The sequence below is a fragment of the Mastigoproctus giganteus genome, chromosome 6 (genome assembly GCF_048544385.1).
Source record: "Mastigoproctus giganteus isolate SK-2022 chromosome 6, ASM4854438v1, whole genome shotgun sequence".
In the NCBI taxonomy this organism is placed as follows: Eukaryota; Metazoa; Arthropoda; class Arachnida; order Uropygi; family Thelyphonidae; genus Mastigoproctus; species Mastigoproctus giganteus.
Window position 1 is genome coordinate 184,830,680 of NC_143580.1, and position 24,268 is coordinate 184,854,947.

General features: G+C 37.6%; 1 protein-coding gene across 2 annotated transcripts in view; it reads left to right on the forward strand.

Annotated features, from left to right (window-relative positions):
• The window catches only part of Rat1 (5'-3' exoribonuclease 2 Rat1), a 458,579-nt gene that overhangs the window by 90,189 nt on the left and 344,122 nt on the right, over positions 1-24,268 (forward strand). For both annotated transcript variants that reach the window (XM_090376618.1, XM_090376619.1), the window contains exons 6-7: positions 3,614-3,776; positions 17,878-17,928. In XM_090376618.1, coding sequence (XP_090232744.1) covers positions 3,614-3,776; positions 17,878-17,928 — 214 coding nt within the window. The remainder of the gene's footprint in view (positions 1-3,613; positions 3,777-17,877; positions 17,929-24,268) is intronic.

Here is a 24,268-nt window from a genome sequence, read left to right on the forward strand (position 1 = left end):
AAATTCTGGCATTGCATTGTTGGACTGGCCTGGCAACAGTATACATTTGAACCCTATTGAAAATTGCTGGTACATAATGCTGTCTAAAATTGCTCAGAAGAAGCCAACAAGTAAGATTCAGCAGCAGGAGAGCATTGCAAGGGTGCAGTACCACGAAATTGGCAACCGTATATCTGGAAGTTGATTAACTCTATGCCAGATTATTGGAAGGCTGAAATTGCAGCTTGAGAAGGAACAACAAAATATTGAGCACTTATTTTGCTGATTTACAGTATATAATAATAATGTGTTAACTTGTCATTTCAGTTTGTACTCGTAAATGGAATAAAATGTATGTTTGGTTGTCATGATTGCCATTTGCATGATTTCTCATATTTCGTTTAATTACACATTTTACCCTTTGGGAAGATATTTATAGCAATTAGGTATATCAGATGGAGTCTTTTTATTGGATTTCATTCACAGAGATATATATCCCATGTAACAAATGCATTTTGAACATTTCTGCAATCCACAGAGCAGCACAAAACACATTATTTGCAAAATTCACAAGTGATGCTGTTTTTTTGTCTACAATTATTCACCAGATGTGAATCCCATTAATAAATTGAAATATAAATTGAAAAAAAGATGGCTGCAAGATAGATATGTGAAAAATTGCTTTCAGCTTGAGATAATCGATTGTTGGAGCTACCATCTGGCTTTACAAAGGTGGGAAGCTTGGATAAATTTAAGGATTAGGATTAGACAAATTACTAAGTATGATGGACAGATCAGATGGGTAATGTTTTTTTTTTTTTTTTTTTTTTGCTGATGCTGTATGTAAGCTTGCTTTCTTGCATCATTTGCTACAGCCAATACTGTAAAATGTGTATGATGTTAATGGAATGTAATTTTAAGTGAAACGTCTGTTTATAAGATTTCGTCCTCCTATTTTTCTGACAATCTCTCTTTCTTTTTTTAAAAGTTTCATAACTCTATAAACAATACAGAAGATGCGGAAAGGTCAGGGAATGACCATCGCATATCCTGGGGCAATATGGCCTTAGTGTAGACAATACAGTAATGTAGACAATTACTGTATTGATAGTAATGTTTATAGAGTTGTTGTTTTGGTTTTTAGGAGCATTAGCAACTAAGCTAATGCTCCTAAAAACCAAAACAACAACAATTCTATAAACATTACTGTCTGGAACATGCTTTTAGGTTGACTTTTGCTTGGGCCACTGTTTTCCTTTTAATGCATACAACACACCACAGAGCTTTAGGCATGAATCTAATAACACATGTAATAAACATATATTTAGAAAAAAAGGAGTAAAATTTTTTGTAATTTTCAGATTGCTGGGAAATAAGCTTGTATATAAGATAATATAACATTTAAGGTGTATTCTGTATGAAAAGTAATTATGAAAACATTTGACTCTTTGTGTATGTGTGCATTTGTGCCTGTGCAAACATACACCGTTGAGCCAAAACATTATACTACTCTGTGCTGCTGCAACAGGATCTAGATAATTTGGGCAGATGGGCTAAGAAGTGGCAACTGAAGTTTAACCTTGACAAATGCAAAGTACTGCATATGGGTAGAAGTAACCCCAGAGAAATGTACCAACTGTGTGGTACTACATGTAAGGTGGTAGAAAATGAAAAAGACCTGGGAGTAATTGTGCAGTCAGATATGAAGTTTTCTGAGCAATGCAGACAGGCTGCCAGGGCAGGTCATGGGTTTTGTCAATGATATATAGGAATTTTGCTAGCAGGGAAAAGGAGGTAATTGTCCCTATGTATAAGGCAATGGTCAGGCCACGCCTTGAGTACTGCGTACAGGTCTGGAGGCCTCATTTTAGGAAGGATATAGATTTACTTGAGCGTGTACAGAGAAGGGCAACAAGATTGGTGAGGGGAATGAAGGGATCCTCTTACCAAGAGAGGCTTAAGTTCTGCGAATTGCAGTGGGTGGAGACTAGGCACCTGCGTGGTGATCTGATTGAGGTGTATAAGGCCTTGAATGGGTTGAGCATGCTGAATTCTGATGGGATCCTTCCACTTGTTCAGATTACGAACCTAAGGGGGCATAAATTCAAATAAAAAAAAGACAGATGTAGAATAGATGTGCGAAAATTTGCCTTTAGCCAGCGGGTGGTTAATTGCTGGAACAAACTTCCATCTGTCGTTGTGGAAGTTGATAGGTTGAATAAATTTAAGGAGGAACTGGACAGGCATTTGGAGGGAATGGTGTGATATATACTTTTTTTTTTTGGCTGATGCTGCATAAGCTCATACACTTGCTTTCTTGCATCACATGCCTCTATTACTACTTACTGTTATGTTCAGCGAGTCATTATGCAAATCGAAGCAACTGTAGGTGAACTGCGGCATGTGCATGGGTTGGGACACGGTATAAAAAACACTTGATACCAAGCTCTGTTAATCAGTGTTACTCTTGTTCTTCAGATGGGAAAGGTAGCAGACTTAAGCAAGTTTGACAAAGACAAAACTGTAATAGCCAGATGACTGGGTTAGAGCATATCTGAAATGGCATAGCTGGTGGGGTGCTCACAGTCAGCTGTGGTTAGTACCTACCGAAAGTGGTCCGAGGAGGGGGAACCCACAAACTGCCTGTGACTTGTTGTACGACCATAGCTCATCGATGCTCGAGGTGAATGAAGGCTTTCCCGGATGGTACGTGGCAACAGAAGAGCGACTGTGGTGCATCTCATATGTAATTGGAATGCTGGTGATGCAGGGTTCAATGCACAACACACAGTGCATTGAACCCTGCTGAAAATGGGGCTGTGTAGCCGCAGGCCTCTCTGAGTGCCAATGCTAACCACGCTTACAATGGGCACAATAGCATCGAAACTGGACCTTGAGTGATTGGAAGATGGTCGTCTGGTCGGATGAATCATGTTTCCATGTGGACGGGCGGGTACATGTGCGTAATTTACCTGGGGAAGTGATGGTGCCTGGATGCACCATGGGACGAAAACAAGCCAGTGGTGGCAGTGTCATGCTTTGGGTGGTGTTCTGCTGGGATACCCTGCGTCTAGTCATCCATGTGGCAGGCAACCTGGTGTCTACCACCTACCTAAATATCATTGCTGACCAGGTAAACCTTTTCATGGCGACAGTCTTTCCCTCTGGCGGTGCCATCTTTCAGCAGGATAATGTGCCATGCCACACCGCCTGGGTTGTTAGAGACTGGTTCGTGGAACATGAGGAAGACTTCCAGTTATTGCCCTGGCCTCTAAATTCACCAGACATTAATCCCATCGAGCATCTGTGGTTTGTTTTGGAACAGCAACTCCAATCTGTGGTGTCTCAGTCACGGACCTTGTAGGAGTTAAAGGATCAGCTGGTTACGTATTGGTACCAGATACCACAAGACACCTTTAGAAATCTTGTAGTGTCCATGCCTTGTCCAGTACGAGCTGTTTTGGCTGCATGTGGAGGACTAATATCATATTAGTTAGATGGTCATAATGTTTTGGCTCATCGGTGTACATACATACACAACACCCTCTCTCTCTCACCTAAAAATTAATTTTGAATTTTATTTTATTATTTTATTTTTTTTCAAGTCTAATTTAGTTTAATTTGCTCATTTCAGGGTACTCCATTTATGGCTCGTTTAGCAAAATGTCTTCATTACTATATTCATGATAGATTAAACAATGATCCTGGTTGGAGGAACATTGAAGTAATTCTGTCTGATGCCAATGTTCCAGGAGAAGGAGAACACAAAATCATGGACTACATACGAAGACAGAGATGTGAGGCTCTTTTTAATTTTGCCCTTGTTGTTGGTTATAGTGTTCTTCATTTTGCTAACTTTCTGTATTAAATTTGATTACGATATTTTATTATATCATATTATTGTTATGATTTTATTATATCATATTATTGTTGCAATTTTAGTACAGCCGATTCCTGTTATTTGGGACACATCGGGAATAGTGCATTTTGGCCTGATTAAGCGACTGCCCCAATTATGCGGATTTCACGTAAATAGTTAAAAATACAGCTTTACGATTGATTTTCTGTATGATCAAATCACATTATGATAGACTCACCATAGTAAAATACGGTTCACTATAAGATATGTTGTAAGCGCCGGTCATTGTGAGGCGCCTCCGTAGCCAGGTGGGAAGGAGCAGCAGTGCGTAGCACACGCTTCTTGATTACACCGGGGTTCGAGCCCGTCACCACCAAATACGGAGGATGCGGAAAGGTCAGGGAATGACCACCGCATATCCCGGAGCAATATGGCCTTAGTTGCTAATGCTCCTAAAAACCAAACAACAACAACAACGGTCATTGTGATCACGTTTGTGAATTGAATTTTAATTCTATTAAACAGTGATTATAATTAGCAAAAATAGGAGGAATATTATCCACAGACTATAAAAGTAAAGAAAACTGTATTAAGTACAATTTTACACTCTATTACGTTACCAATTAAAAAATTAAATGATACGTGAAAATCGGAAGAATATTTTCCACAGGTTAGCAAAATATAAATAAATTTACGCTTACATGAATAGCTTAATTAATACATACTGTAATATGTACATACTAACTAGTTGACATTTCTGTTCACTGACATTTGTGGGTGGTGGTTAAAATTTAAAATGGTAAAAAAGATAAGCAATCAATAACAAAGAACATGGCACACCAAATTGCAAGTAACACGATACGTGCAAGTGAGAATGGAGTAACAAGTTACGAAGCTTAAAAAATAGGAATGAAGAGCAGATTTTGAAAATTCATTTTTTATATTATTGAAGAACTGACAGAAAAGCCCAATAAACAGGGGACTGCTAATTGTTTTTATGGTTGTGACCTCCAGAAATCCGACCATACCATGTGGTTTGGTCGGAGACAATCATAGGGTAATCACGAGTGCCGCGGTCTCTTGCCCCGATTAAACGGCATGTTGTCTCAATTAAGCGAATGTTGTCCGAATCTGTTCTTTAAGATTTGTCCCAAATAAACGGCTGCCCCGATTAACTGGTGGCCCAAATAACCGGAATCCAGTGTATTATAATATTTGAGAGTGACATTTATTTATTTTATTTTAATCTTCCTTATTTATGGTAGACTTTTAAATCTGGTGTTAATTGTATGGAAAGGGAATGATATGTGGTTAGTCATACATATATGTTAAATGACTTCTAAATACCTTGTTATAATGCATCTATTTTGTATTTTTAAATAATGTATTTTGAAATGTATTTATTGAAGTGTTACTGCATCAATCTAGACTTAAAATATCAGTAACGTTTCTAGGTTCTATTGAACATAGTCTTCAGACCCCGAAAGGCCTGAAGAATGTGTATTTTTAAATCTGTTAGCATTTGCAGATTTTTTCTGTGTTAATAGTCATGTAGGATTGATAGGTTAAAGTCATGGGGAATTGAATAGTTTCCTAAAATTAGAAGATCAGAATATGGTGCATTTTATGAATATTTTTTATTGATCTAATCAGAAATATTCATTTATTTTTATTTATTTTATTTTTTAATGGTAATTCTTAACACAAAAGTTAGGCAATCTGTAAATTTCTGTTGCCAAATACTTTGCAGCAACAAGTAAAGCCACTATTATTGTAAGGGCAGATAATTTACCACAGTTTATAAGTGTATAGTGCACAATAGACTATCTGTTTTCAAGATTAATGGCAGGCTTCATATGAACTTTAAAGATTAAGTGTACTTTCAATGTATAATTAATTGCTAATTTGAATGACTTATTGAATTGATGCTGCCTAAATGGTTAAATGTAAATTACAGTGGATTTTATCTTGTGTGTAACAGTTTAATCATTTACCAGTGTTTCAATGTGATATGAAGTGAAATTAACATTATAGTGGTTGTAATTTTGGGTCTAATCCTCTGAAAACATTCCTTATAGAATAGCCTGTGTTGAGAATTGCTTGTTCAATGGTTGCTTGTGTGCAACCATTGATTTTTCTGAACACAGAAAGGGAAACTGTAATAGAAGTAAAGTCCACCAGTAATCTAAGCCCACTTGGAAAAACACTTTTAAGTAACTATAATGGATGCATCAGAATTGTCAAAAGCAATGAAGTACATAGCTTTTTAATTATAACTATACTTAGTTATAATTAAAAAGGCTGCATGTGAGTGTATCAAACCTTTGGGAATGTTGACGAGAGCATCTTTAGACTCGGGGAAAAATCCTTTTGGCCTTGAGAAGTGCTGATGTTTCCCCCAGTCCACAAAGGTGTGCTAAAGAGGAGTTGGGCAACTATAAGCCAATGAGTCTGACTTCTGTGGTAGGGAAGATCATGGAGTTTTAGTTAAGGGTGAAATTCAGGACCATCTCAACAAGAATAGTATCTCATAGATTCCAGCACAGGTTAATTAAGGGATGGTCATGCCTGACCAGTTTGGTACATTACTCTAATGTAGTCGTTAAACAGTTGGATGTAGGAAACAATTTTAACACTATATATCTGGACTTTAGTAAAGCTTTTGGAAGGCTGCTATATAAACTGGAAGAAGTTAGAGAACCATCCCTCATGGAATGCTACTAAGAGATAAATGCTTGCAACCTGGTTAAAAGATAAATGGTCAGTCTTCAGAGTGGACCAGTGTAACAAGTAGGATCCCTCAGAGTTTGATTTTGGGTCCCTTATGTTTCTGATTTTCATAAATGATATTGATGAGGGTATCCAAGGGAAGTTATCAAAGTCTACAGTTGATTTGAAGGTGAGAATGTTGGTTAATAATTCATGCCAGGTAATGATGCTTCAATAAGACTTAGATCAGTTGTATACGTGGTCTGAAAAGTAGAAACTAAATACTTCTAAAGGTAAGGTTATTCATCAAGGGAACAGAAATCCAAGAGTCACGGAAAGAGCTAAAATTAGTTCATGACAAAAAGGACAGGTGTTATGATTCAATGTGATATGAAATTTCCATGCAGTGTAAACTAGCAGCTAGGAAGGCACTTGGTATCCTGTTCATGATTTATTGGACCTTTGCGAGTAGGGATAAGGATGTCATTATCCCTCTATACAAGATGATAGTTATACCTCACATGGACTATTCAGATTAGGAGACCACACCTAAAAACAAAAATAAAACTTCTGGAGAGGTTTGAAAGAAGAATGACTAAGTTAGTGATGAGTGTAAATCAATGCATATATAAAGAATTGCGTAAGAGGTGTGGTTTGCGAAGTTTGACAACTAGACATCTAAGGGTAGAATCTAATTGAAATTTATAAGGAACTGAAGGGATTGAATAAAAAAAAATTAAATGAAGGTTTGTCTGCCATTTAGGTGAGAGAAGAACCAGTGGGTTCAAGTATAAATATAAGCAAAAAACTCTTGATTGTATCTTGTGAAGTTCACCTATGGACAGTAGGTTGTTGAATGTTAGAATAAGTTGCTTCCGAATGTGGTGGAGGCAGTGAGTCTGATAAAAATTGAAAGCAAGATTATATTGCTCGCTTGTTGGAATGGAAATAGTATGAATATTTTGTTTTATTATTTTGGCTCATGCAGAAAAAGTCTGCTTACCTCCATCATTTGGCCAACTTACTAATACCAATAAAAATTCCCATTAATTTGCTGAGGTAGCTTGCAATTGTATTTTTTTACTTGCAGCTTACAGTTTGAAATAAACATTAGTTATAATTACCTGTTTTGTTGGACCTGATAACTTAACCCTTGAATGGACACCATGTTAATATGTGCAAAATCCTTTCCTTATAAATTGTAATGTTAGCAGAATGTTGCCTAACTTACTATCAATTCTAATTCACCTCTTCCATAGACAGTAAAAGTGCCTCTAGAAGATGCTCTTATAAAGAATTATCACAGATGGGACATGAAGGTAGAAGGTGCTTATCGATTTATTGTGAAAGATCTGAAATATTTAAGGACATAATGGGGACATCTTACATTTAGTATTATCTGAAGGACATTTTATACACAAGGCTTCATCAAAAAGTTTGGTGTATGTTGCAAAATTAATTGCTTTCAATGTATTTATATTGTTAATATCCTGTATAATTTTCTGCAACCACATACTTGTTTCATCATACCTGCAATTGATCAAAACATTTTTAGAAGTCTTCTTTTGTAAATGCTTTTAGACAGTCTGTTGTGTTTGATCGGATTTCTTGCATTAGCCGCAGTCACTTTCCTTTCATCTAGTATTTTAATTTTGGGAATAGCCAAAAGTTGCATAATCAAATCAGGTGAATAAGGTGGGTGTATTGTAATGGCAATAATTTTATTAGTGAAAAATTGCTCATAGGCAGCTTTTTGCTAGACTGGTGTATAACATGTTAAAACTTGGTGTGCATGCTCAAAAGGATGTTGAAAGTCCTTTTCACAATGTTTTAGTCACTGCTATGCATTCAGGAATTATAAGATTATTTGCTGTATTTTTTGATCAAACCTTGTGTGGGTGGGTGCACGCAGAAGGGATAAATAAAGAAGAAAAATATATTTCTGTGAGTTTCAAGTTCAGTTGTGAATATGTGTTGGCCGAATGATGCGTATGCTCTTGTCAGGTTTGGGAGAAATTATAGGTGCTGATTGAGAAAGAAGACAGTACTTGTTGCATCATTTTGTCCATACTAATAACATTTAAAATCCCCATATTATAAATTGACTTTAACATCCAAAATATAGTAAACTCTGTAAAATCTGGCACATTTTACAAAAGAATCAATGTTTTAAAATCCAGAAGTATTAATCATTGTTATACAGGGTACAGTCACATTATTATGACCACCTACCTAGTATCCAGAATATGCACCTTTCTCAGCACATGCACTGCAGCCAGCTACCACGGAAGGAACTCAATAAGTTCGCAGAAGGTTGCTACGAGTATCTGTGACCATGCAGACTGCAGTGCACCTGGAGTTCTTGTAGGTTCCTTGGTGGAACATCCATCCATCTGATGTGCTGATTGAGGTGGTCCCATAGATTTTCAATTGGGTTAAGATCCGGGGGAATTCAGTGGCCATGGGAGTAGCTTGAAGTCTTTGTCGTGCTCCTCAAACCACTCACTCACAATTCTGGCAACACGGCATGGCGCATTGTCTTGCTGATAGATACCATCGCTCTCAGGGAACACGGTCAACATATACAGGTGTACCTGATCGGCGATGATCGATAGGTAAGCATTTGTGTTCAGGGTGCCCTCCAGAGGTATCAGCGGACCCAAGCCATGGCATGAAAACATTCCCCAGACCATAACTCTACCCCCACCACCTGCCTTTTGCCAACAATCGTGTCTGGGTGTCTGTTCTTGGAGGTTTCACGCCTAATACGCCATCGTCCATCCACTCGGTGGAGCAGAAACCATGACTCATTGGAGAAGGCCACCCGTTGCCACTCAGCTGGGGTCCAGTGTTGGTATTGCTGTGCAAACTGACAGCATTGTTTGCAATGAACGGCCTTCAGCATGGGTACTGTCACCCATTGTCTGCTCCGGAGCCCAATGCGCAACAGGATTCGTTGCACTGCCATGTTGGAGACTTTTCTGGTGACCCCACAGTTAATTTGAATGGCCAGTTGAGCAACAGTAGTGCACTTATCGGTCCTGACCAACCGTTTCAGCCGACGTTCACTTTTGAGATCACTGCCGCATAGGGCTCCACAGTTGGCATGTTGGGTTGTCAAAACTTACATTTCACAAAGTCCGCCATTTCGGAAATGCTGGCATCCCTTGCCCGATAGCCAACGATCATGCCTTTTTCCTGGTCAGATAGGTCACATGCTTTGCCCATGACAGGCTGTTACCATGTTCACTGATGCTTGCAGTGCGTGAACTTGACACGTGGTCTGTAGGATTCTCTAGGGATGTGTGATGTCTGCATTGGGGGATGGTCATAATATTGTGACTGGACTCTGTGCAACTCACCACAATTACATTTGTCTTTAAGAATCCAGCAAAAAAAAAAAAGGATGATATTTCTCTCTTTATAAGATACTTGCAGTACTGTTTTGTCCTTTAAATCTTGCTAGCTGAAAAAACTGCATAGACGATGCAATGGTCATAATTCTCGTAATAAAACAAACTTGACTTTGCAATGAGTTGCTGTGGTACTTCACTAATTTTAACCAGACGGCCTCACCAAAAGGTTAATTAGCCATTTGTTTAAAAGATAAGACTGTATGGACCAGCTGGTGCCTCATTTGGTAGTAGGTGGTTGGTAATAGCATCATGCAGACAAATCAGTTAAAGAAGTCGTTCAATGTGAGCAGCCACAGTATATGAAATTGGTGTTAGCATTAGCATTAGTAGAGGCATTTGATGCAAGAAAGCAAGCTTATGCAGCATCAGCCAAAAAAAAAAAAAAAAAAAAAAAACCCACTTCCACTTCACCCCTCTGCCCCTCTGTTCGTTCAAAATACCTGTCCAGCTGAGCCTTAAACTTATTTAGGCTAAAAACCTCCACCACAAGGGATGGAAGTCTGTTCCACCAACCAACCACCCGCTGGCTAAAGGCAAATTTCCGCACGTCTATCCTACATCTGTCTTTCCTCAATTTGAATTTATGCCCTCTCAGGTGATTTTTCTGAGCTAGAGGAAGAATCCCATCAGCATTGAGCATGCTTAAACCATTCAAGGCTTTATACACCTCTATCAGATCACCTCGCTGGTGCCTAGTTTCCAGACACTGTAATTTGCAAAACTTAAGCCTTTCTTCGTAAGAGCACCCCTTTGTTCCATTCACTAATCTTGTTGCCCTTCTCTGTACTCGTTCCAGCAGTTCTACATCCTTCTTGAAATGAGGCCTCCAGACCTGTATACAGTACTCTAGGTGTGGCCTGACCATTGCTTTATACAAGGGAATAATCACCTCCTTATCCCTGCTGAAAAAATTCCTGTATATCATTGACAATACTCTGAGCTACTCTTGCAGCCCGTCTGCACTGCTCAGAGAACTTCATATCTGCCTGCAAAACCACCCCCAAGTCCCTTTCATTCTCTACCACTGTCAGTGTAGTACCACAGAGTTGATACGTTGCTCTGGGGTTGCTGTTTCCCATGTGTAGTACTTTACATTTGTCAATGTTAAACTTCATTTGCCACCTCTCAGCCCATCTGCTCAACCTTTCCAGATCCTGTTGCAGCAGCATAGTGTCAGTAGTGTCCTTGATAACCCTGCCGACCTTTGTATCGTCTGCAAACTTGGACATTAAGCTTGATATACCATCATCAATATCATTTATAAATACAGAAAACAATAATGGACCCAAAACTGAGCCCTGAGGGACTCCACTAATAACATTAGTCCACGATGAGCAGTGTCCATTGATTACTACTCTCTGTCTTCTCCCCCTCAACCACCCCTTTATCCATAGCAGCAATTTGCCTCCAATGTCACACTGCTCCAATTTGTGTAGCAGTCTTCCATGTGCAACAGTATCAAAAGCCTTTCTAAGATCCAAGTATATAATATCAAAGCTATTCCCTGCATCCAGTTCTTTTGTGACTGCATCATAGTATCCAATTAAATTGGTCAGGCAAGACTTCCCCTTAACAAAACCATGCTGTGTCCAAGCTATAACTGAAGTCTTGTCTAAATGATCCTGCAGTGCTTCTTTAACCAGTGCCTCCATTAATTTTCCTGCAACAGAAGTTAAGCTCACAGGTCTATAATTACTTGTGTCAGCCTTTGATCCTCCTTTGTGAATTGGGATCAGATTTGCACATTTCCAGTCTATGGGTACCTCCCCTGAGTCCAAGGAAGCTCTCATAATTATGGCTAAGGGTTTGCTTACTTCCTTTGCTGCCTCCTTTAATATAACTGGATAGATCCCATCCACCCCGTGTGCCTTATGTTTATCTTCAACAGTTTCTCCTCCACTTTACTCCCAGTTATTTCAAGATTCTGTAGCTTACTGCTAGAGTTGAATACACCTCTGGCATTCCCCTCGCTAAATAACTCCTCATGTGTGAATGTCGATGCAAAATATTCATTTAGTTTGTTAGCCATCTAAGCAGGATCATCAACAGTTGACCCATCAATATCAAGTGGACCAATCTGATTCTTCCCCTTCCTTCTAGAGTTTACATAAGTAAAGAACTCTTTGCTGTTTTTCTTTGCATCCCTTGCCAAGGATTTCTCGTAATCTGCCTTCGCCTGCCCAACCTCCTTTGTAACTTGGTTGCATATCAACTTGTATCTATCATAGGCTTCTGTGTCATGTGTTAATTTGTAAGTATCCCATGCATTTTTCTTCTCTGCCATATGCCTCATTAGTTCATCTGACATCCATTTTGGCCTAAACCTTGAACAATATTTCTTAGTTGGTATGTAAAGCCTAGTAGCTTCCAAGATAAGTTCTTTGAATGCTTCCCATTTTGAATTTGCTCTTGGTAACATCATCAGTTGGTCCCACTGTATAGAATTTAAATACTGTCTCAGTCCATCGTAGTCGCCTTTACGGAAGCAATAACCCTTCCCTTTACCCCTAATGGTAGTTACCTCTTTCAGTAAATCCCACTTCAGCACACTGTGATCACTGCCACCTAGTGGTTCATTTATTTGCAGATTCTTAATGCATGAAGAATCACTGCTGATAATCAAATCAAGAGTATTACTCCCTCCAGTTGCCTCCCGAATATGCTGAGTTTTCAAAGTTGTAATATAGCTAAAGCTATCTGTTTTATTTAAATGTTGTCAGTAGAGACCTGTCTAGAAGGGGACCAATTAGTCCTAAAACCTGTCATAGCAGCCTCATCTTTTAAATAGTCAGTTAAACTTTTGGCAAGGCATATGTTTAAAAGTAGTGCAATACCGGGGCAAGTTTGTTCTGCTGTGAGAATTAAGACCATTATATTATTTGTGCTGTTCAAATACTGCTGGCTGCAAAAGCAGATGAAAGGCCAAGATAGCCCTACAAACGTCTTATTATTTCTCTGAGGCCTTATTGCTTTAGCTATATTATGAATTTTTCTCTTTAACTGTTGTCTCTTATTCAATAAACTTTGTAACTTAGCATGAACTGCTCTTTAAATTACAGTAATACCCCGACTTACGTGAACTCGGAGTTACGCGGTTCTTGATTTTTTCGTTTGGCAACACTGCTGCCCACTATCTTCAAGGTAGTTTTTCATATACTATCAATATATGGTGCGATGGCGGAGAGTGAGAGCGAAAGATGAACAAAATTCAACTTTGCTGCTGCATGAGCTGCACACGTATACAAGAATTTGCATTCCAACTGTCATATTTATATGTGTGCGTTCGAATTCGTGCTCAACTTTTGTTGGAAATTACGTTGTTTTCATGAATAAAAAAAACTTTCCAGGCTTTAAGGTTTCCAAAGACTGATTGACAACGATGGTCGGTGGGAATGCAGCTGGTGATGCAAGTTAAAACCTCTCTTAATTTATCGCTCCGAAAACCCAAGAGTTTTAAAAAATATATCTAAAATTAGCTTACCAGTGATTTGGAAGTCAAATCATAAATTGATCCTTCTTATTAACAATGCACCCAGTCACCCTCCTGCCACCCTAATTAATTTCGACCGACGTGTGAAAGTTGTGTTTTTGCCTCCAAACACAACAAGCTTGCTTCAACCGATGGACCAGGGAGTCATCAAAATATTCAAGGCCTACTACACGAGGCATTCGTTTGCACATCTGAATGAAGCTATGAGACAAAATAATGAGATATCTGTTAAAGACTTTTGGAAACAATTCAATGTTTTAGATGCCGTAAGAATCATTGAAGAATCTTGGGATGAAATTCACAAAAAAACATTGAATGGTGTCTGGAAGAAACTTTGTCCATTTTTTTTTTCAAAAACGAGATGAAAACAATGCCAGAAACTGATCATGTCACTCATATGATAGAAGTTGTTAATCTTGCCAGGCAATTAGATTTGGAAGTCAATGGTGATGATGCCAACGAGCTTGTTGGATTCACATAGTGAATCCAACTGCAATTGTATAACCAACTGTATAAATAACTGCAATTTTATTAAATATTTTTCTTTTAAACAATGAATGAGCTCATAGAGATGCGTGAGCAAAACGTCACTGAATTATCCGACACTTCAGACCCAGTTCTGCCAGAAAAGCACATGACAATTGCAAGCTTGACAGAAGGTCTCAGCTCAATTGAAAAGGGCTTAAAAATTTTAGAAAACATAAGACTCCAAAGAAGAATGCATTATAGCTACAAAGCAAGGAATAAAAAATTATTAGCTTGCTACGAAGAAATTCTACGTGAAAAAAAGAAGGTGCTGTGTTGTCAGACGAATTTGTTAGATTTTATGAAGACATCGAAATAATGTTCGTGTAAGTCGGGGTACAACTTTGCATATAAATACATATAAATTTTGTTTAAACTAGTGTTTTGTTAGTCCTTGGTCCCAATTAAACAAAATTTATATGTATTTATATGCAAAGTTGTATCCTGACTTACGCGAATTCGACAAGCGATTTTCGTCGGACCCACCTATCGCATAACTTCGGGGTATTACTGTACAACTATATGGAGTCATACAGCATTTTATGTGCTGATGATTTTGACTTCATTTTAAAACAACTGCGAGTGAAGAGAGACTGAAAATACCAAATGTGGATATAATTATAAAAATTTATGCTCTGTTAAATCTGGTTAATCTCTTACATAAATAGTGACTTACTGAAATGTGCAAACAATAGATTTAATTCCACACCAAGTTTTTGCCACTAATTTATGGAAGAGATTAACCACATACCTAGCTTGTCAGTTGCTTCCTGAAGCAGAAAGAAAAACAACAAGCAACTTAAGGACATTTGTTTAGCTTCCCACTCTACTAACCATGGAAGACAAGGCCTAGCAAGTGACTTTGAGCCAACTGTTTTTATCTCTGCTATAGTTATAATGGTGGCATAAACAAAACTTTGCGATCTTTATTATTAACATGTGAGAAATTTGATTGAATTTTTCCATCGTACATTATTAAAAGCAAAATGTCATGTAAACTGATAAAGATTGTCATCGTAATAATTATTTCTCAAGAAGAATAGTTCTTTTTCTTAATTTCAATTGAAAAAGTATCTGAGCACGCCCATTGATATTCTTACATTTGTTTATTATTATGTTTCATTAACAAATTGAACTTTTAATTATATTTTGAACACTAGTACTACCTTTTAGTCTTTATAAACATTTACAGATGTAAATAAGTTTAGCTGTTAGTGCTTAATATTCATCAAAATGTACTTCGTTAAAACTGCATGGCCAATTTATGTTTTCTTGAAATTCTGGTTCTTCTCAACTCCCTAAGGTATGTTTATGCATATAAATTCAACAAATTAAATAGTTTCAAGGTATTTCTTAAAAGTATCAGTGCTACTAACTAAAGATCTGGTACCCATTCTTATCTGAGCAAACTTTTTACTGTAAAAGAAAGTCAACATTCTGCAGTGGGGACCTGAATGAAAATTGGTTCATTTAACACAGAATAGGCTGCCAGCCAACCATTGAATGCTTGTGGACTCCAGACCTTGTTATTGAGAATATACTTAGTGAAATTTTCCTGATATCACTTCCCTTTTTATCTTCAGTGGAATACCTTCGTCTTCAGTGAAAAATGCAAGAGAAGAATATTGTTTTTTTATTTATTTTTTATTTTTTGTTTTACTGATTTATCAAATTAACTAAGAATTAATGATTTATTAAATTAACTAATAACTCAATTGGATGCAGGTAGCAGGTTCCAGCAATCAACTATCTGCCGGCTAAATGCAAATTTCTGCACATCTATTCTATAACTGTCTTTCCTCAGTATGAATCTATGCCCCCCCCCCCCCAGGTTCTTAATCTGAGCGAGCAGAAGTATTCCATCAGCATTGAGCCTGCTCAATGCTGATGGAATGTATTCAAGGCCTTGTACACCTCAATCAGATCATCTCACATGTGCCTACTCTCCAGATGCTGCAACCTGCAGAACTTAGGCCTTTCTTCATAAGCACACCCGCTTTGTTCCTCTCATCAATTTTATTGCCTTTCTCTGTACTCATTCTAGCAACTCTACATCCTTCATAAACTGAGGCCTCCAGACATGTATGCAGTACTCAAGGTATGGCCTAGCCATTGCCTTATACAGAGGGATAATCACCTCCTTGTCTCTGCTAGCAAAATTCCTATATATCATTGACAAAACTCTATGACCTGCTCTGGCAGCCTGTCTGCACTGCTCAGAGAACTTCTTATGTGACTGCACAATTATCCCCATGTCTTTTTCATTCTCCACATCCCTGAGTGTAGTACCACACAGTTGGTACGTTTCTCTTGGGTTACTGCTACCCATATGTAGTACTTTGCATTTGTCAATGTTTAGTTGCCACTTCTCAACCCATCTGCCTAACTTTTCTAGATCCTGTTGCAGTAGCATACTGTCTTTACTGTCATTAACAACCCTGCCAACCTTTGTATCATCTGCAAACTTGGACATTAAACCTGATATACCTTCATCGATATCATTGATAAATACACAAAACAACAATGGGCCCAGCACCGAACCTTGGGGAACTCCATTAATAACATTAGTCCACATAGAACAGTGTCTATTTATTACCACTCTCTGCCGTCTTCCACTCAACCATCTCTTTATCCATTGCAGCAACTTGCCCTTAATTACATACCACTCCAATTTGTAGAGCAGTCTTTCATGTGCAACAGTATTAAAAGCTTTCCTGAAATCCAAGTACTGTATATGATATCAAAATTATTTCTTGCATCCAGTTCCTTTGTGACCATATCACAGTAACCAGTCAAATTGGTCAGACAAGACTTCCCCTTAACAAACCCATGCTGCATCTGAACTATTACTGTAGTCTTGTATCACCTCTTTAACCAGTGACTCATTATTTTCCCTGGAACAGAAGTTAAACTTAACAAGTCTATTATTATTTGTGTGACCTTTTGTACCTCCTTTGTCAATTGTGGATACATTTGCACATCTCCAGTCCATGGGGACCTCCTTTGACTCTAAGGATGCTCCCATAATTATGGCTAAGGGTTTGCTTACTTCCTTTGCTACCTCTTTCAATATAACTGAATAGATTCCATCTGTCTGAGGTGCCTTTTTTATGTTTAACTTCAATTTCTTCTCCACTTTGCTCTTAGTTATTACAAAATCACTTGGCTTCCTGTTAGAGTTTGATAAACTTCTGGCATTCCTCCCCTTGAATAACTCCTCAGCGTGGATGTAGATTGCAAAATACTCATTCAGTTTATCAGCTGCTTGAGCAGGATCATCAGTAGTCGAACCATCTGCGTTAAGTGGTCCAATCTGATTTATTCCCCTCCTTCTAGAGTTTACATAAGTAAAGAACATCTCTGCTGTTTTTCTTTGCATCCTTTGCCAAAGATTTCTCATAATCTGCCCTTGCCTGCCTGACCTCCTTTGTGACTTGGTAACAGACTAGTTTATATCTGCCATAGGCTTCTTTGTCCTGATAATTTATATGCATCCCATGCATTTTTCTTCTCTGCCACAAGCCTCATTAATTCATCTGACATCCATTTTGGTCTGAACCTTGAACAGTATTTCTTAGTTGGTATGAAAAGCCTAGTAGCCTCCAAGATTAAGTCCCTGAAAGCTTCCCATTTAGAATTCATCATTGGTAACATCAGTTGATCCCACTGTATAGAATTTAAAAACTGTCTGTATATGTTTTATAAACTGTCTCTATATGTTTTATATATGCATGCTGATTTTGTGTCATATGTACTCACTAGCACATATAGTATCTTAAGTAGTAGTATGCTGGTTGGTAATTTGTTTGTTACTTTTTTTTCTGATTCTACTTAAAGTTGATGTATAATTTCAGTTCAGGTGTATATAAATTTTACAAATAATTTTGATATTTTTGCAGCTAATCCTAATCATGATCCAAATACACATCATTGTCTATGTGGAGCAGATGGTAGGTATTACTAGCAACATAAGAACAATTTGAGTATTATGTTTTGGGAAAGTGCTTTTTCTTATTAAAATAATATTAAAACAATTTTTGCTTATTGTTTAGAACTTGTAAATGCAGTGGAACCCCAGTTTACGATATAAATCCGTTCCAGAGACACCACTGTATCATGAAAATATTGTAATGTGAACCCAATAACACATTGTTTTTTGGTAATTCATTCCAAGACTTTGGAAGTTGAAATTTTTGCTATATAACTGAGCTGTTAATGTAACATGTGATTGTTATAATGAAAATTGTACATATTGATTAAAACTAATATATTGATTAAAGCACGATACAAAAGATAACTTCAACTAAAGGATGCAAAAACAAAACACACAGTGAACACGTTTACAAATGCTACTATTGGCTGAGAGGCAGGACCTTGATCTGGTCGGAGACCATCGTAAGCCCACTGTAAAGTGATATAAGTAGGCACTGGTTAACGTGATCACTGATTAGTGGAATCGGCTCTTTTTATAGAATCAAATTTCAAAAAACCAATTCAAATCATTAAAATGCACTACACTTTCAACATATGTTTGGTTATAAGAATCAGTTTTGAACGTATTTGTGAGTTTTTTCTGAAGCACATTTCTGGAGGTTACTACCATAAAACAATAAAAACAATTTGCAGTTTCTGGTTTATTGGGCTTTTCTGTTAGTGCAATCTATTATAAATGGGTAGTAAATTCTATCTTATTGCCTTTGTGATAATACCGATAGCTGGAATTCTGTGGGTTTTTACTCTTCTATGGTGAAATGTGTTTCCCTTTCCATGAAATTTTCATTCATATAAAAAACATAAATATTTAGAATCTTCTTTTCATTTTTTTAAAGCTTTATTTTTAAAGCTTCATAAACTCGTTACTCCGTACCTCACTTGCATGTGCTGTGTTCTTTGTTATTGATTGCTTATCTTTTTTACTGTTTTAAAAAAGTCAGTGAACAGAAATATCAGTTAGTATGTACATATTATAATATTAATTAAGCTATATATGTAAGTGTAATTATACTTTTATTTTGCTAACCTGTGGAAAATATTCTTCTGATTTTGGCTTATCATTTAATTGTTAATTGGTAAGGTAATAAATTGTAAATTGCACTTTATATCTTTACTTTCGTAGCCTGTGGATAATATTCCTCCTATTTTTGCTTATTAGACTGCTGTTTAATAGAATTAAAATTCAATTTGCAAACATGATCACAATGACCGGCACTTACTACATATCGTACAGTGAACGGTATTTTATTATGGAGAGTCCATTGTAAAGTGATTTGCTCATATAGTGATCCAATCATAAAGCAGGGGCCCACTACATTATAGTACAGTATAGTACTTTTTACTATTCAGTACTGTGCCGTAATGCCTTATGTCTTCAAATGTGATTGAAAAGTTTTGGAAGGGCAGTAAGACATTTTCCGTAGTTAGTACAAAATTCATCAGCTAGTGGTAGTAGAATGAAGTTTTCTGATTGATTTGGTTTATTTCTAACTGCTGAATGGGACACTTTGAGTTCATTTAATTGCACCATGACACCCATAAGCAACACTGTTGTTGTTTAGTGGCTTTCATGTTGCAAGGGTAACAGGGCCATAATGCACCTAACCATGGTTAAAGACAAATGTGCAATTTTATGAGTATAAACTACAACTGAAGTTCAGACTGCATCATACAATTGTATCTGTTGTTAAAAGTAAAATTTTTGGCTGTGTGTAGTGTATGTGCTAGGAGGTGAGCAGTACTGAGAAAGAGCCATTCGTCATGGAAGATGAAGCAAAAATGGTTTGTTAGTCTCTGTTCTGTATAGGGCAATCAATAAATAAGTAATATGCAATAAATAAGTAATCTGAGTGCACTTTGTGCACTCTGAGTGCAATCCCATTGGACTCTGTGCACTGTGGAAGACGGATACAGATGTTTTAGTTGGGTGTAGCCTATCCATAGTTGAGCTAATATAACTTCTTCATTTCTGCTCTTGCAAATACAATCAGTCCTCATATAACACGATAGTTGTGTGCCTAGAAACCCTCATACAATGCAAAATCGTGCAATATAAATAACAGGCATTATGGGAAAAAGTGTTAGGTGGTGTCTGCCCAAGATTGGACACACATTTGTAACAAAACATTACCAAACATAAATAATCGTAATAAAACACTTACACAGTTGAAAAATGTAAAATTAATAATTTAATCATTTAAATTTAGGTTCCTACCTTAAAAATAAACGAAGACAGCCTGAGAGAAAGTGCTTGAGAAAGGGTTGAAACAGCGGAATTATGGGGAAAGTGGTGGCAGGTTGTCATCATTATTGGAACTGGGAGGTGGAGGAGATGCATATGAGGACTTTGGATGAAATGTTGTCACATCAGAACTACAGGGTTGTGGCTCATTTTCTGTCTCTTTCTTGGGTTTTTTCATAAAAAAAAGACATCTAGTTTCTGCTGTTTTTCTATCTTCCTTTTTCACAAAGCAGCTGCTTATATAGCTGCAAAGCAGATCAAATTGTATGAAGTGCCCTTCTGCTTCTTTCTGCATTATAATCGTTATCTTCTAGCCATTACATACTTTTCTCAAATGAATTTAAAATTGAATATAACTGTGACATAGAGAGCTGTTTTATGGTGGCATTCAGGCATTAAACTTCGTCGTCTTCCTCACCTTCCACCTGCCCTCCAGCAACAAGTTTTTGCGGTTCTTCAGTTGAAAGTTCTTCATGAGACTGAAGCAACTCTTTTAAATCTTCTTCCTCCAATTCCTCAAAGCCAACCTGTTTAGTTAGGGTAACAGAGTGTGCTTTTAATTTAGGAAGCTCGTTTACATGATCAAAGCCTTTAAAATCATGAATAAAATCTGGTAAAAGAGGCTGCCAAACACCATGCAAGCATTCCTTTATCACTTTGTTCCAAGCCTCCACAATTATGTAAATTTGCATTCTTCATGTTGAATCGCTTCCAAAAGTCCATAACTGTTGGTGCGTTTTTTACCAACAGTTATGGACTTTTGGATGCACATTTAAGATGTTCATAGTTTGCTGCTATGAACATCTTAAATGTGCATCTTGTGTAATAGTGCTTAAAAGCAGCAATTACTCCTTGGTCAAGTGGCTGGATAAGAGATGTGTTAGGGGGTAAAAACAGGATTTTGATGTTTGGTGACAGTTCAGCAAGGGTTGGAGGGTGACTTAGTGCATTGTCCAAAACAATTAAAATCTTAAAATCCAAATTTTTCTTTTTGCAGTAGCTTTGAAACACATCTAGTAGAAGATCAGTGAAGATCTGCCCTGTCATCCACCCTCTTGCTGTTCCTAAAGTAAACACCCAGGGTAGTCCTTACGATCCCTTTTAACTCTTGTGGATTGGCTGCATGATAAACAACAAGGCTTCAGTTTCACTTGCATTTGCTCCTAACGAAATGGTCAATCTATCCTTAGCAGCCTTGAAGCCTGGAGCTCTTGCTTCTTCTCTTGAGATGTATGTTTGTGATGGCATTTTTTTGCTAGTACAGTCCCTCTTCCTCAACTATAACCCTCTTCCTCAACTAGTTTTTTCTGTATCGGCGGAAATTCCTCTGCTACTTCTTCATCTGCACTTGCAGCTTCACCAGATAATTTCACATTATGGAAAGTGTGACGTTTCCTGAAATTATTGAATCAGCTACTACTGGCAGTAAAGGGAGGCAACAAATTCTACAGATATTGTCTGTAGAATTTGTTGTAGGTTTGGCAGCTTTGCTGGCTATTTGTTTCCAGCTATTCCAGTGTGGCTAGGGATTTGGCAAAAGAGGACTTGTTATTCTCATTTAACTTCATCAGGATATTCCTGGTCTGTCTGAGTAAAGTGCTGTCATTCTTTGTCTTCTGCTGTATAGCTTAGATAGTGATAATGGAATCTGTGTATATAACTGTTCATAGTGTGACATTTAAGGCCATGTGGATCACAGAGTTCCATAGTATAGCTGTTATATTCAGTTGGGAGTTTCTTGACAATGGTGATGTTGGAAAATGATACAGCTGCACCAATGTGACTGACAATTTTAGATTCAACCATATAGATTGGTGTGTATTCTGCATCCTGGGTTGTCAATGCAGAACGTATTTACAATATGTTCTGTTGGGATAGGATGTGGTTTTCCACCATGCTGTGAGTAAAAAAATTGCACAGCAGTATGGGATACATCCAAGGAGGGATTGTATAAGAGGTAGAAGATTTTATCTTGCCAAAGTCAAGTTGGCAGTCAGCAAGCAGAGGTTTATTCCTGTTGATGGAGTTTACAGAGTTCATATTCATTGTCTACGAGGAGCTCCATGGAGTTTCCCCATTTGGCGGAGTAAGGTTCATTACAAGTTGAATGCTTTGGTTGCTCTTTAAGTTTTGCTGCTTAGTTTAACAAAATATTTCTGTGCAGATGCAGGGGAGGAGGGGATTTGTTTGCTTTAGCATATAGGCTCTGGACTGGTGATTTATGGTAGTGTTCCTAGTGCAAGGGTGACAAAACCTGTAGCACATGAATTACAAGTGACCCATGCAAGCCCTTGTCAGTGGCTTGCCTCTCATTTTGAGAAAAAGTTACTGGCGCACTATGGCCATAGTTGCCGATGCGCCTGATAAATCCCGAAACAAACAACGAAAAAGTTACAAAAAATTATATAACTGATTTTAAAAAATCAGGAATGAAGATAAATGCACACAGTTTAAATTTCACTGTTATTGCCCAAAATTATATGGTTCATATTTACTAACTTTTAGCATTAACTTGGTGCAGGTAAAATGGTTAAGACTGCCTCAGGTCATTGATTTTGTATAGATGAACAGTAATTCGTTAATCTATATTAAATTTTTTTATTAACATAAAATTGTTTGAATTTTTTTTCTTGCAAGTGCTTAGTATAAAATTCCTTTACTTAGATAGTATGAATCAGAGCTGTACTACTCAATATGTTCTACGTTGATAATAATATTAGTAAAATAATAAGAGGAGTTTACCTCAATATAGTACGTAGAACACTTCCATATGATACCCTCCAGAAATTAAAACGGAAAAAACGAAAAAACCGACAACTTACCGGTACATTAGAGTAAAATATAAATAATTAAATAATCAATTTAACACAATTCAAATCAATTTAAAACAATTAAAAATCAAATTAACGCAATTAAAAGAATCTAACGAAAATTTAGGAAGGAAAATCGTTTGAATATTTTTGTTAGATTCTTTTAATTGCGTTAATTTGATTTTTAATTGTTTTAAATTGATTTGAATTGTGTTAAATTGATTATTTAATTATTTATATTTTACTCTAATGTACCGGTAAGTTGTCGGTTTTTTCTTTTTTTCCTTTTTAATTTCTGGAGGGTATCATACGGAAGTGTTCTACGTACTATATTGAGGTAAACTCCTCTTATGATTTTACTAAAATTCCATTACATAATTTTACACACACACACACACACACACACACACACACACACTGAAAGGACAGAATTCATGGGACACCTGGTTCCTGGGCAATGCAACGCTGTCAGCCCTCTTGCTAATGGGCGAATGCACCGCTTGACACTTATATAGGTACACTGCATCAGTGCATTCACATAGACGGTAATTCGATGTCGGTATGGATAAATGTTATGAGTTAACCGACTTTGAAAGAGGGATGAAGTGGGTGCCCAACACCTGGGTCACTATCACAGACGTGGTACAGAAATTGCACTATCCCTGTTTGATAGTATGAAGAATGTATCAGGAAAATGCCATTTCTGGACTAACATCTCATCATGGACAGCGCTGTGGGCAGAGAAAGGTGGTGGATGAATGTGGTTGTCGACATCTGTCTCGCATTGTTTCGGCCAACTGGACAGCAATAGTGGCACAAATCACCACCGACTTCAACGAGGGAGGTGCCAGAAATGTCTCCACCAAGACTCAGACAGTCATTAGCCACAGTAGGTTATGAGAGCCTCCGATCCACCAGAGTCCCATTGCTAACACTATGGCACAGGACTCTACGCCTCAACTGGGCGAAAGAACATCGGCACTGGACCTTGGATGATTGGAGATGGGTCTCCTGGTCCGACGAGTCCCATTTCCAGTTATTTTGAGGGGACGGGAGGGTGCATATGTCAACAAGGAACTGTTCAGGCAGGTGGACGGTCGGTAATGGTCTGAAGTGTGTTCAACTTGCACATTTTGGGACCTCTGGTACATCTAGATGGTTCTCTGAATGGTCCAGGTTACGTGTCCATCCGTGCAGACCATCTGCATCACTTCGTGGTCATCGTGCACCCACAGGGCAATGGAC